The sequence below is a fragment of the Cydia amplana genome, chromosome 21 (assembly GCF_948474715.1).
Source record: "Cydia amplana chromosome 21, ilCydAmpl1.1, whole genome shotgun sequence".
NCBI lineage: Eukaryota > Metazoa > Arthropoda > Insecta > Lepidoptera > Tortricidae > Cydia > Cydia amplana.
The window spans coordinates 8160696-8173989 of record NC_086089.1 but is presented as its reverse complement, the minus strand read 5'-3'; the positions used below and the strand labels follow the sequence as shown (position 1 = coordinate 8173989).

Sequence of the window (13294 nt, the reverse complement as noted above, 5' to 3'; positions counted from 1 at the left end):
CTTAAATCTGTTTTACATCCACAGTTATCATTTAATATTTACCACTAGCTTTTCGGTGAAGGAAAACATCGTGAGGAAACCTGCATACATCTGCGAAGAAATTCAAAGTCCCCAATCCGCATTGGGCTAGCGTGGGGACTATAGCCCGAGCCCTCTCGCGCCTGAGAGGAGGCCTGTTCCCAGCAGTGGGACGTATAAAGGCTGAATTATTATTATTATTATTAGGTATTATCCACAGCTATACCACAATATTTTCGCCACCCCTGTATCGGCTGTATCATACAGGGTGGGTTGTGCGCGTCTCGCCTCGCCTAAACGGGCTTGTTCGAGTAGATAGCTTCGGGAGCCTCCCGCTAGTTGTAGTAACCGATGATATTAATATTGTAATTAGGTACATTTGGAAACGCAGAATAAATTATTGCCACCATGTATGGATGTTTTCCTTTTTTTATCGGGTTGGTCTCGGACTGTCTAGTACACAAAATGACTAGTGTAATATTTTGCCTATATCCCTTTTAGTCTACATCGCAAACGGTCTAGAACACAAAATGACTACAATTATTTAGACCTTTATTTACCTACATTTCGTCGGTTTATCTTTACGTTAGCGATGTCGACTTTCTGTGCGGTTTGGCCTTCGGCCATTTGAAGATACCTAACGAACCTAACCTACCTATATGTGGTCATTTTGTGTTCTAGACCGTTTGCGATGTAGACTAAAAGAGATATAGGCAAAAAATTACACTAGTCATTTTGTGTTCTAGACAGTCCGAGATCAAAGCTTTTTATCCATAGGTACACAATAAGATTACATACTTATTTCAAATGTTAATTTACTCTACTTGAGTCTTGATAAGCTATATGTGACGTTATCTATGAAAAGGGATCTTATTGTCGATAGATCATAGGAGGAGTGTCTTTTCAAAAGGGTTTATTTTTTTCTTAGCGGTACTTCTAGAGAGAACCTTGCTCAAGAAAACTTAAGGTCCAATTTAGAAATAGATTCCCAGAAAAAATAAACCCTTTTGAAAAGACACTCCTCATAGATAATGCCCCATATATAGGAGGTGTGTACCGGTCAACGAGTAAACAAAACAAACAGACATTTCCAAACAAAACTATATTATTCATAAATTAAATTAATTCTATTATAGTATAAATATTATATTATATTATTAATTTCCATAAGATCGTTCGGACTGTTATAAGTTAGGTAAGTCCTAATTTATCTAAGGTAGGTATTATAAAGCTAGATCTCAATCTGATCTAGCGTCCAAACGTACAAAATTCACTCACTAATTTTAGATTTTTGGTGACAGTGGAGAAATTAAAATAATGTCCTGAAATGCGCATAGAGTCTGTGCGGAAAGAGAAGAGTCGTGGAATGTATGGGGCCCAATACATTTCACGACTCTTCTCTTTCCGCACAGACTCTACTAGCGTCGAAAATTTGCATTTTGCGTCCGCACCTCCATTTGATCGGTCATAACATAATCTTACATTTGAATCAAGCGAGCGTTTGAACGCTAGAATGCGCGTTAGAGGGTATTTTAATTTTATTTCTAGCGCTCGACTGTCGCCATAAATCTAAAATTGGTGATTATATTGTCGTGTGGGCGATAGATGAGATTGCCGCCAATTTTACTCTGATCAAATTGGTCAATTTAATCATCGTGTCTGGCAGGCCTTAATGGCCGAGTAGCGAAATAGTTTAAAGCCATTTTCTAGAGAGATTAACAGAAAACTAATAAAAAGTATTTCACTAATTTTAGATAAATCTTGTTTTAGTATACCAAATACTAAAATGACATTTCGGTTGAACGAATTTGTCCAACCTATCTGTGACTTTATTACAAAATTGGCATATATTATTATGTAGTCAGCTGCAGAGATAGTTAACCCCTCCTGCGTCAAATGGAGGGGATGAATATGCAGGGTAGGTTAGGGCTGCAGCATCATGGGTTAAAAAAAAGCGGTTATCACAGTGATGCCGCTCGGTGTGTGAGCAACACAGCGCTATGCACGTATAGCGATGTCCCGCTCGCACACCGTAGTATGAAGACGAAGAACTTTCTTCAAAGTTAAATTAATATAAGTCCAGTACATGATTTGGTATAGCAAATAAACGTGATCATGAAACATGTAAATCAAATATTGCACTAATATCTTAAAATCTAAAAATTAATTTAAGTACATTACTGAAATAATTAAACTATTAAGTTATTAAGTTATGAAAAGGAAGACTACCTACTTATAACTATTGTATGTACTTGTATTTGAATGTATATTTTTAGGGTTCCGTAGCCAAATGGCAAAAAACGGAACCCTTATAGATTCGTCATGTCTGTCTGTCTGTCCGTCTGTCTGTCCGTCCGTATGTCACAGCCACTTTTCTCCGAAACTATAAGAACTATACTGTTGAAACTTGGTAAGTAGATGTATTCTGTGAACCGCATTAAGATTTTCACACAAAAATAGAAAAAAAACAATAAATTTTTGGGGCTCCCCATACTTCGAACTGAAACCCAAAAAATTTTTTTTCATCAAACCCATACGTGTGGGGTATCTATGGATAGGTCTTCAAAAATGATATTGAGGTTTCTAATATCATTTTTTTCTAAACTGAATAGTTTGCGCGAGAGACACTTCCAAAATGGTAAAATGTGTCCCCCCCCCCCTGTAACTTCTAAAATAAGAGAATGATAAAACTAAAAAAAATATATGATGTACATTACCATGTAAACTTCCACCGAAAATTGGTTTGAACGAGATCTAGTAAGTAGTTTTTTTTTTATACGTCATAAATCGCCTAAATACGGAACCCTTCATGGGCGAGTCCGACTCGCACTTGGCCGCTTTTTTAATTAATTTTAACATACAAAGCTCGTAAGTATTAAGGTACCTGGTGCCGAATGCACTGTTTGTAACCAGTGACTACTGTTAGCGCGATTGGCGTTTAAATGGTTTGCTTTTCTACATAAATGATGCTTATGGGCATATATACAATTATTCATCTAACTGGATCACTAAAAATGCTCCTAGCCGAACAAATAAGGGATAGCCAGCCTCGTGTTACTAAACGGCCTCGCTTTACTCGCCCGTTTAAATCACACTCGGCTGGCAGTTCCCTGTTTCTCGGCCTTTATAGTAAACTACAAGTCTCAAAAATTAGTTAAGGTCTTCAGGAAGCAACTTATATACATAGGATACCATTCTATAATAAGATTTTCGCGTGTTTTAAATTCATAATTATTAATAATATCCTAACCTACAAATATTATTCATTATAACCTATGCCCCTATATTCGTTTTCCAATAATGATTTTGATGATTAAATCAATATTTACAAAATTTATAATAATGGGGCAAATTACAGTTAAATAAACAATAAACTAGTGAGATTTCATAAGACAGCGGTTGAACATAATAATCAATAGTTTTATTAAAATATTACTAATAAAAACTAAAAACTCTTAATAGATACTAAATTGAAGTAATACCTTTAAACCCAATAAATACTTAAGTATTAATACTTTAATTAAATACATAAATAATTAGTTTCAACAGAATTCCTGTGGAAACGTAAATTAGTGAAATCCTTGTAGCAACATATAATATGCCTATAGCAACAGTGTTTTTTACAGTTTTATCATACTCTGCAAAGACCACCAAATATAGCGATCAAAAATGTAATATACGTCACATCCGTTGTACCAGATGTGACTAAATTTTGAACAGTATCTATTGTCAAGGTCTAAAATGCTGATGCGGATAAAGGGTCCAAATATATCTACATATACACTACCTAGGGAATAAGGTCGTGTACACATATATTCATCGCTTTGTCCGTGTCGATATTTTAGAGTTATCCTTTCGCTATGATACACAAATTTTATATTAAAGGAAAAAATGGAAAAATTTACGCTTCCGGCAGGACTTGAACCCACATCCTCCGTAATCCGTGCGTTGCTCTTAACCAATTGAGCTACGGAAGCCTACCAGGACATCGCAAATCTTTCCATCCCTTCCTTTATGCATACACGCCATAAGGGTGGCGTATAGCTACATCTACCGCAAGACGATTACATCTTTTACACAAACGCAAACGATTGTTAAAATTTTCAACAATATACCGCAGTTAAAATTCACTAACGTATTTTGGGCCACCCTGTATATTCGGTTTAATAACGATTGACACTTTCGAATTTATCTTTAGGCAGCACAGGGCCTACGCGAAAAACGAAAGTTGACATTTCTTTATCTGCCTCTATCGCTCGAGTAGAGTTAGACCAAGATAAGTCTGCAACGATTTTGATAGTAGGTACACGTGTTAAAACGTCAAACTTCTATGAAATTATGATTAATTATTTCTAGGTATGTAATAGCGATAGAGAGGCAGATAATGAAAATTCGATTTTAGTTTTTCGCGCTAGGCCTCTGGTGGCTTACCTACGAGATTGTTGACGTACACTTCCAAGCATCAGGTAGTTATACCCTACGTACTTCACCCACCAAAAACATGACAGCTAATAGTGCCACACCAAGTTAGCACAGGAATTATTTCATTTCTCGAAGACGATGGATCCTGCGTTGCGTGTATCACATTCACGTTTCTGACCGCAATTGTTTGCAGTCCTCTATCTATAACCTGTATGTATTAACCGATTCGTTGCGTGTTCCATTTTCGAAAACTTTTGGCTGTGGCGGCGAACAATTATTTCATGACACGACATATGGCGTAAGGCAGCCCGCCATAGAATATGATGGCACGCCTATCGTGTCATACGCCACACATTAAAAGGGCGTTTTTTTTTGTTGTCCCCTACACTTTTTTTTCAAATTTGGCATTTTTTATGTTATTTCTACTCAGAATCACGAGCTCTTTCTATCTTAATAGGAGAAAAAAAGTGTCCTAAGGTTTTTATTTCCATTACGTCACCATTTTTCATAGACTTTGTATGGCGCTCGCGGAATGGAAAGATCGAAAAATGTATGGAAATTTTGGGACACTTTTTTTCTCCTATTAGGATAGAAAGAGCTCGTGATTCTGAGTAGAAATAACATAAAAAATCCCAAATTTGAAAATAAAATGTAGGGGACAACAAAAAAAAACGCCCAAAAACGTTCATGACACGCCTGTCGTGCCATCCGCACCGAAACGGTTAAAAGGTCATGATTATAATATGTAACAAAACCGTTTTCTTCGTCCCCTTGAAATGAAATAACTAGACTTAACCGACTCTAAGGTTGATAACAAAAAGGGCATAGATTAAAAATATAATGTTACATAGCATCGCTCCTATTATTCTTCTGCGTCAACTTACTCAACGTACTCAACTGTGGAAAAGCCGTTTTATTCTGCATCGGGTTAAGTTTTGAGGTTAGAAATATGAAGGGTTCATACAAAGATGGCCGGTCCATCGCGTTGACTTCAAAATGGCGGAGTTTTTCGCGGGAGCACCAGTTGGCCGCTTTAGAGCAGGTGTTCTCGAGGCTGTTAGGGTCGTCCGGGCCTGTGCGGTTGCCTATTACTAGCATTACTACCTGCAAAGATTTATAATTTAAATTTCACTTACTGACACTACAATGTACTGTTAACTAGCGTGCTCGTAATTGTATTATACCTAAGTGTAAGTGTAAGGCCTGAGTGGACGCTAGAAGCGGAGCGTTCGGCGGGGCGTGCAGCGTGGCGTCGGGCTAACAAAGTGATTTGAGCAGCGTGCACTAAGGCCGCTCCTATACGCTTGCATTTGTTTAACATGCACTCCACCCATGCAAATGCATGCAGGCCTGAGTGGACGCTCGAGTTGGGCGTGCAGCGGGGCGGGGCGTGCATGTTAAACAAATGCAAGCGTATAGGAGCGGCCTTAGTGCACGCTGCTCACATCACGCGTGAGCCCACAGCCACGCTGCACGCCCCGCCGAACGCTCCGCTTCGATTGTCCACTCAGGCCTTACACTAAGAGCCATACAAGTTGCAGTCCGGATGTACCGGCCCTAAGTTGAATAAAATGTATAAATGTAGTGAAATTAAAATGTATAAATGTAGTATTTCGTGAAATAATTAGTGTCGTGAAATTCACAGTATCGCAGTAACCATGGCCTCATCAGCATCGAAGCTACACGTCCGCACAGGGTAGCCACTTTCGCGACACTAGTTTTTTACGTCGCATTTACACTACGAAACGACCTAAAGTTTTCTAGTCAATTCACTCACCTCCTTTTTATCCTTATTCCTATCTATATCCTTCTTGAGATACATGAGCACATCGAGGGACTCGGGGCGGTTGGTGTCATACACCATGACGTAGCCCTCTGCGAAGCCGAGGTAGTGCCGCTGCAGCACCTGGTTAGCTGTCAGCTGCAGCGTCGGGGATTGGGGCGGTCCTGTAATAGGGATGATGACACATGTTGAATTTTATCCTCCTAAGGCCCAACGAAAAATTAAGTAGGTATGTAGTCAGTACGGCCCGTAGTCCTACCAGTAGTACTATTGTTTTATACTCATTCAGACCCAAGTACTTTAAAGACTTTTTTTAATGTTATTGTACTTATACAGCACCTTGTACAGCACTTTGATTTTTTTTACTAACTTGTTAAAGGGCTCACAGACAAAACAAAACAGTCCTTTAGAAGTTCGTACACGCCAATTTCGATAAGCGCAAAATTTGAAAACAAAATGATGGGTTTTCTATTAAGTCCTACTGGTAGGACCGTGGTACGCTATGACTACACAATTGTTGTAGGAGCTGGGTTTGAATAAGAAAGTTAATAAGTACTATGGGTAGGACCTTGGGCCTTAGGAGGTAAAGGAGGTTATAACAAAATCTAGTAAAATAGATAGCAATTTATGAGCAGTTTATGACAATAATGTGGATATTAAAATAAAATACGGAAATGTTACAAAAATACAGAACCTGAAAGTTTAAAAATTTAAGTTTTTTTTAACTTCCAAAAACGATAAAATTAAGGGTACCATTCGTTTCCTTACATTTTATCCAAAAAAATATGTATTGTATGGCAACTATATACACAAACGCAATATTTCACGGACAAAAACGCAATTTTCTTGTTTTGTCCATACTACAAGATGGGATCTCAGTGACCTTGACGTCACGGTCACTTATCCTTTTGTGAGGGGCGTTTCACGAGTGCGACTGTCGGACTTTGACTATAATTTCTGACTTTTGTGTTGCTTTAATTAATGCAATGGGTCCCATATAGACATTTCATCCTAAAAACAAACCCGATCTATTGATACCATAAATGAAAATTAGTCATGTAGCCTATTAAAATAATGCGAGTAATAATGACGGGCAAAGTTGAAGGCACGAGACCTCAGGCCCCTCCCCCTACTAGATGGTGTTCTCAAATTACGGCACCTATGCAATTAAAACTGCACGAGGCCATGCGCTTGGCGGGGAACAGAACCCTATGGAGGAACCAGGTCTTCAACAGAAGGATATGATGTCACAATCCTCAGTATTGAGGGACCGACAGAATATAAAGTAATTAAAATATATACCTGTTATAAATCATATTTTTATCACTAGCTTCTGCCTCCTACTTTGTCTGTGCGCAATCGTGATGGTGATTTATTAAGAGCCCATTAACATGCACACTAGCGCCACTGCTAAATAATCGTGATTATTTAAATACCTGTCTTTAAAAATAATCACGATTATTTTGCAGTGGCGCTAGTGTGCATGTTAAAGGTTCCGTCACACAGGCGCATTTTCCGGGCGGCGCGTGAGCGTTTTATATGTAAAAGCGGCGCGCCCCGCTCACGCGCCTGTGTGACGAAGCCTTAATGGGCTCTTAATAAAAACTATCAATGCTCCTTCCGTGGGCCTTATACTATATCTATACACAATTTTATCTAAATTGGTTCAGTGGCCTAAGCGCCAAGAGGTAATAGACAGACTTAGTTTACAATTTACTTCAAGATATTAAGAGGATAACGTGTTTATGAATAATGCCATAAGTGTGTAGCCGGCCGTGAATCAAAAATAAATATACAAGACACATTTCTGGAGTTCACGTTAGTGCATATTGTACCATTGGTTTTGATAACATTGTTTGATTATAAATTTGTAAAAATAAATCAAGGGCTTTAGTAAGCAAATTAATGGATTTATAGATGGGTGGTATTCCACCTATCGAATTTCTTTGTCCAATGTGTATTACATCTCAAATTTTGCTTAATGAAAGAGTGAGATGCACTGACATTGGACAAATAAATTGCATAGGTGGAATACCACCCTTAGATAATTAAACATTCCAATTAGAATTATAAACTGAAATAGATGTCATATATTAAAGAAGAAGTAGGTTCAATCTGGCCTTCACCACTGGAGGGCTTCGTTACTTTTTCTTTAATATATGACATCTATTTTAGTTTAAAATTTATAGATAGTAGTGTGACTACTTAAAAAGACAAATCAAAATATTCAATAAAATAATTTGATTTGTTCCCAAGATTGTGTATTCCAATTAGAACTTTTTAGCTACAAACATTGATATAGTATAAAGAACTGGATACCCAATCAGCCGCCAAAAATGGCCCCACAAAAGTGATGTCAAAACAGATCATGCATTACTTTTTCGTTTAGTCTTGTTTGAAACGCTCAAATGTGAAGTTGTCAACAATTACGAAATGTGCCGTTAAAATATGTAAAAATAACAATGATAAAACAAGGAAAAAGGATGGAATGTATTTCTTTCGGTTAGTTCTTTGGATAGCATTACATAATTTATGTAATCTGGTGGTAATTTTATGGTTTTGAATAAATTAATTTGTTAGTACCAAAGAAGGGATGTTAAGGAACAAAAATCTAATGAGTCGATGTGAGGTCAATATTTTTTTATATTTTTATATGGAATTCATAAGAAATAATATTATGTTTAAATTCAAGATTTCCAAGAAAACCTATGCGACGTGCAAAGTGGACTGCTATTTAATTATATCAAGAGATAGGGGTGATGCAGTTTTAAACAAGGCAAAACGGCACTTGTGTGTTCGGCCCATTTCCCTGTTTCCGACATATACACCACCAATAAGGGCTTATATCGACTAACTGTAAATGCTAAACCTGTCGGAACACAGTGACAACCACAGAATTTTTTTTATAAAGTATAGGTAGACTTTATAAAAAAAATCCAATCAGTATCTAAATGTCCCCGTGCACCCGCGCTATGAGTAAATGTAGATCTTAAATACACAGTTATTTAATAAGTAGAATTTATTTCAAGGAAATTAGTATTTAAAGACGTATACTTACGAATTAAAAATTTAATTTGTTTGAATTTGAACCACGAATTAATTTTATTTGAGCTCCCGATTAAATTAAATTTGTTTTATTTATTACTTCAATTGGTTTTCCTGTACAGTAATACATATTAAAGTGTACCAAAGTGACTCCATTCGTTCATTATTCTCGTTTGACGTTGTTTGACGTAAATACGTTACGTTTAGTGCCATCGGACTAAATTTTTTAACAGTGTTGGTACTTATGTTTGCAAATTTGACACTTAATGCTTACGACATTAAGCTCTTTTCTGTACGAAACATTTATCTTGACTCAAAATTTACGTAAGCGTTTTTATCATCAATGCAAATGGTGCGAAACGTCATTGGGATCCACATTTCTTGACGTTTTTGTTCTGCTTTGTGTGTCTATTTCTTTTATATTAAGTCAGTGGCTACAAATCAAAAAAGTGTAAAAACCTTTAAACTCGCCTGTAATTGGTGGCTCGAGCCCCGCAATATCGTAGAAACACACTCGCTCCTTCGTGCCGCGGTCTGTCTCGATATTCGCTACGTAAATGTCTTCAATAGTCGGATAGAAATAAGTTTTTAAATTCACATTTCCGTATATCAACTGCTCGAGAGCGGCAGTTTTACCGACACCTTTCATCCCGCAGATAACTACTTTACTAGTTTTACCCATGTTTCGAGTTGAATTATGGAAAAAATAAAGAAAAATTGCCAGTTGCTGGTCCACGTAATACTTTCACTTTTCACATTATTCAGAATCAGGTAAAGGTTTCGTAAGTTGTCGTTTTAAGTTGAATTACAATCCGCATCGATTTAAGGAATAAACTAATCGGTTCCAAACTTCCATAAGTTTAAATTTTGGCTAAATAAATAAATAAACACTGATAAAATGACGATTGAGCTTTGACATCTCTGACAGTTGTTTGACATTTGACATACATTTTTTTTTTCAGTGCAATCATCATTCTTTTAAAAACACTAGAACTGTATAATCTATGGATCAGTTTGCGTTTTAAATGTGTCTCAAATATCTTAATAGCCTCAACACACTACCGCACCGCACCAAGGTCGCGGTGCAATAATGGTTTTACCATTAAGGATCGCTTTCCTTTTCATGATTTGATGATTTCGTGATTCGGATAATAGCCATAACACATTACTACACCGTTCAAGGTCACGGTGCGCCGCACCAATTACTTAGAGCGAGAAAGAGATATCTGTTTCTCGCTCTCACTTATGGGTGCGGCGCACCAAGGTCGCGGTGCGGTGCGGTACTGTGTAACGACTTTAAAATTAAATTTCTAATTCGGTGAATAAGGTGAAGGGATGCATGTTTATTAGAAGACGACCGTGAAGAAAGCGTCTAGCTAAGGTGTCCTTGCTGGCTCCTGGCCGTCATTTCATTGGATTACGACCAAGATCAAAGTGACCTTCGAGCGTCGGAAACTTGGTTGGTCAACGTCGGGCCTGATACATAATAAGAAACGAATATTTGACCCACTTTTTTTTTTCATTTTTTCATCCATAGAGTAACTTTCTAACCGTTATTATGTTTCCGACCCTTTTGATTGACATGTCTTGAAATTATTTTCAGTTTATTTTTAAATTAAATGTAGTTTACAGTTGTTATTTTGGATTAGTTATTTTTTAATATATCTAAATCATGTCAGAGTGTGTTCCCTGTGAGGCTTGCCGCTCTTGCGGTAAAGTCCTCAGTCCGTGCTATAAGCAACCTCGTATACCAGACTCGTTCGCTCCGCGGCGCTGCTACGTAAAGCCCACTGCTCCTGTAGAAGCATCTACCACGTATAATCTATCCTACTTACCCACAGCAGACTCTTCAAACTTACGTGGAATCCCTAGAAAACCAGCGCCTAATCTAGTCCCAAGCTGCGAGCCAATGGAAGGCAGCACAGTTCAGAAACTTTCATTTCTTCCAAATGAGGTTTGTACCACACAGCCGATCCGACCGTGTCATCACGACATGTGGGGGCAGGGGCCTATGCAAGCGGTCACTACGCACCGTCATGACTATGTCCCTAAGCCGTCCATCATGAGAGAATCCTGTAAACCACCACCTAAGTTCCATTCAGTTGAATCTCCGTTTGAAAACCGCACGGTGAACCGCTTATCTTACGTAAATCCAGGTCCCGCGCCACCAGCACCATCGTTTGCACCTGTTAAGTGTTATGAGCGACCAGTGGCAAAAATGGATAGCTCAACTACGCAGAAAATGTCATATCAGCCTGTGTGCGCACCATCACCGCAGCGCCCGCCTTGGGCTTGCAAAGGCCAATATCAAAAGCCTTGTCAGAAGATCGACTCAACAACAGTATACCGTTCCTCGTTCCTCCCGCCAGGAGAGGACTGCTCGCAAGTTCTGGATCCATGTAGTTATGGTGATTGTAAGCCATGCAATTGCATCTGCCCGGCGCAGTGCATTGCCACAGACCCTTGTTCCTGCCTCACATTTCCTAGAGCAGGATGCTGACGGTACCGATAGCCACCGTTATTTTGTTATTTATAGTTGTGTTCGTTCATGAAATTCTATCGTGAAAACCGGAATGCATTGTTTACCAATTGAGCTGAAGAAATTAATCTGGCGCCCATCGTCTTACAATAACTTTTGGCTGCAAGTTAAAGAATGCTGAATGTTGATTACATTGACTAGATATTTTTTTAACTTTCGCGCTTTTTTTATAATGATGCCATACTGTTTGAATCTGGGAAATAACTCTTACTCGTAAATGAAATCACTTGAAAATATGCTGGCTTTGTTTTTTTTTTTCTCTATGATTCCTTAACTTCTATCGCACCGCACCGCGACCTTGGTGCGTCACACCCATAAGTGAGAACGAGAAACAGATACCTCTGTCTCGCTTACACTTATGGATGCGACGCACAAAGTCGCGGTGTGGTGCGATAGATAGTGTGTTACCACTTTAAGTTCGCAATGAAACAAAACGCATTCCATTTTTGGTAAAGGAGAACAAAGTGCTGAAACGTCATATCGATTTTAAACGTGATTGGTTCATATAGGCGAATTATAGCCAATTTAGACTCTCGCACGAGCCACGAGACGAGCCGCGAGCCGCGCCACGAGACGCGAGTCCACCGCTTACACTCGCGTTCGGCTTGTCATTCGGTTATAAACCTTATAGGCCGGTTACTAAACTTTTAATTGTTCGAGAGCATCACATTATATCCTACAGTATATTTGTGTTTGGAATATAATAGAACACTATTTTGTGAATGTATGTGTAAAGTAATCTCTAAAAAATATATTGAGATTTTTGGAAAAAAAAATTTTAAAAATTTAGTTTTTAAAAAGATGTAAACATAAAATTCTACAGTAGCGATTTTTTGTTCAAAAGGCATAACTAAATATTTTACACTGTAAGTAAAATATGCACCACTTTTTTAGTGGTGCATACGTCACGAGCAATAAAAATGTTTGAAATAAATAATTACAATACAACATTAATTAAACACTTGGTGATTTTCCACTATATTGTTACGCCAATTATTCTACTCAATCTAATAAAATAAAAAACCAGGGGATTTTATTTTTACTATTTTTTAAACAATTATAACGTATTTTACCCCACGCGCATTAATTCTACAGTATATTTTTTTAATGCACCATACAGCCTGTAATTAATGTTATCACAACGTCAAAGAATCTCCTATTAATACAATGAGCTTTTGTCACAATTGTAAAAATGGCTATTGTTAAATTATTTAAATGATCGGCGCGGGGTGGGAGGGGAAGCGATGGCGATACCTCAAGGCCGCACGGCCGCAAAGCAACGGATTGGATAGGATGAAGGTATCTTAGGGCGGTTACAGAGTAGCGTTTTATACGAGCGTACGCGTACAGTCACCAGCAATTAAATGTCTGCTAGTGCACGAAAATACTAACGACCTTTTTTCCTACGTCCAGTTGACCTAAGTTTAAAATGTATAAATTGCGAAACTTGTAACGACATGTGTCCCACGTTTAGCTGACCTAAGTTT

General features: G+C 38.0%; 2 protein-coding genes across 2 annotated transcripts; one reads left to right on the top strand and one right to left on the bottom strand.

Moving 5' to 3' along the window:
- Nucleotides 1-5221: 5221 nt before the first annotated feature.
- LOC134657838 (NF-kappa-B inhibitor-interacting Ras-like protein) lies at nt 5222-10183 on the bottom strand. The gene is made up of 3 exons (XM_063513415.1): nt 9728-10183; nt 6218-6387; nt 5222-5544 (listed from the first exon to the last, which is right to left on the bottom strand). The coding sequence occupies exons 1-3, from the start codon at nt 9948-9950 to the stop codon at nt 5284-5286; spliced, it is 654 nt and encodes a 217-aa protein (XP_063369485.1). The 5' UTR covers nt 9951-10183; the 3' UTR covers nt 5222-5283.
- Nucleotides 10184-10821: 638 nt separating this feature from the next.
- LOC134657908 (stabilizer of axonemal microtubules 1-like) lies at nt 10822-11892 on the top strand. The gene has a single exon (XM_063513486.1). The coding sequence runs from the start codon at nt 10941-10943 to the stop codon at nt 11766-11768; it is 828 nt and encodes a 275-aa protein (XP_063369556.1). The 5' UTR covers nt 10822-10940; the 3' UTR covers nt 11769-11892.
- The last annotated feature ends 1402 nt before the right edge of the window (nt 11893-13294 follow it).

Coding starts and splice junctions, on each gene's coding strand:
- LOC134657838 (XM_063513415.1), bottom strand. CDS start 9,950: ATGGGTAAAACTAGTAAAGTAGTTATCTGCGGGATGAAAGGTGTCGGT. Junction 6,388..9,727: donor AATTACAGGCGAGTTTAAAG/GTTTTTACACTT, acceptor TCCCTATTACAG/GACCGCCCCAATCCCCGACG. Junction 5,545..6,217: donor GGAATAAGGATAAAAAGGAG/GTGAGTGAATTG, acceptor AAATCTTTGCAG/GTAGTAATGCTAGTAATAGG.
- LOC134657908 (XM_063513486.1), top strand. CDS start 10,941: ATGTCAGAGTGTGTTCCCTGTGAGGCTTGCCGCTCTTGCGGTAAAGTC.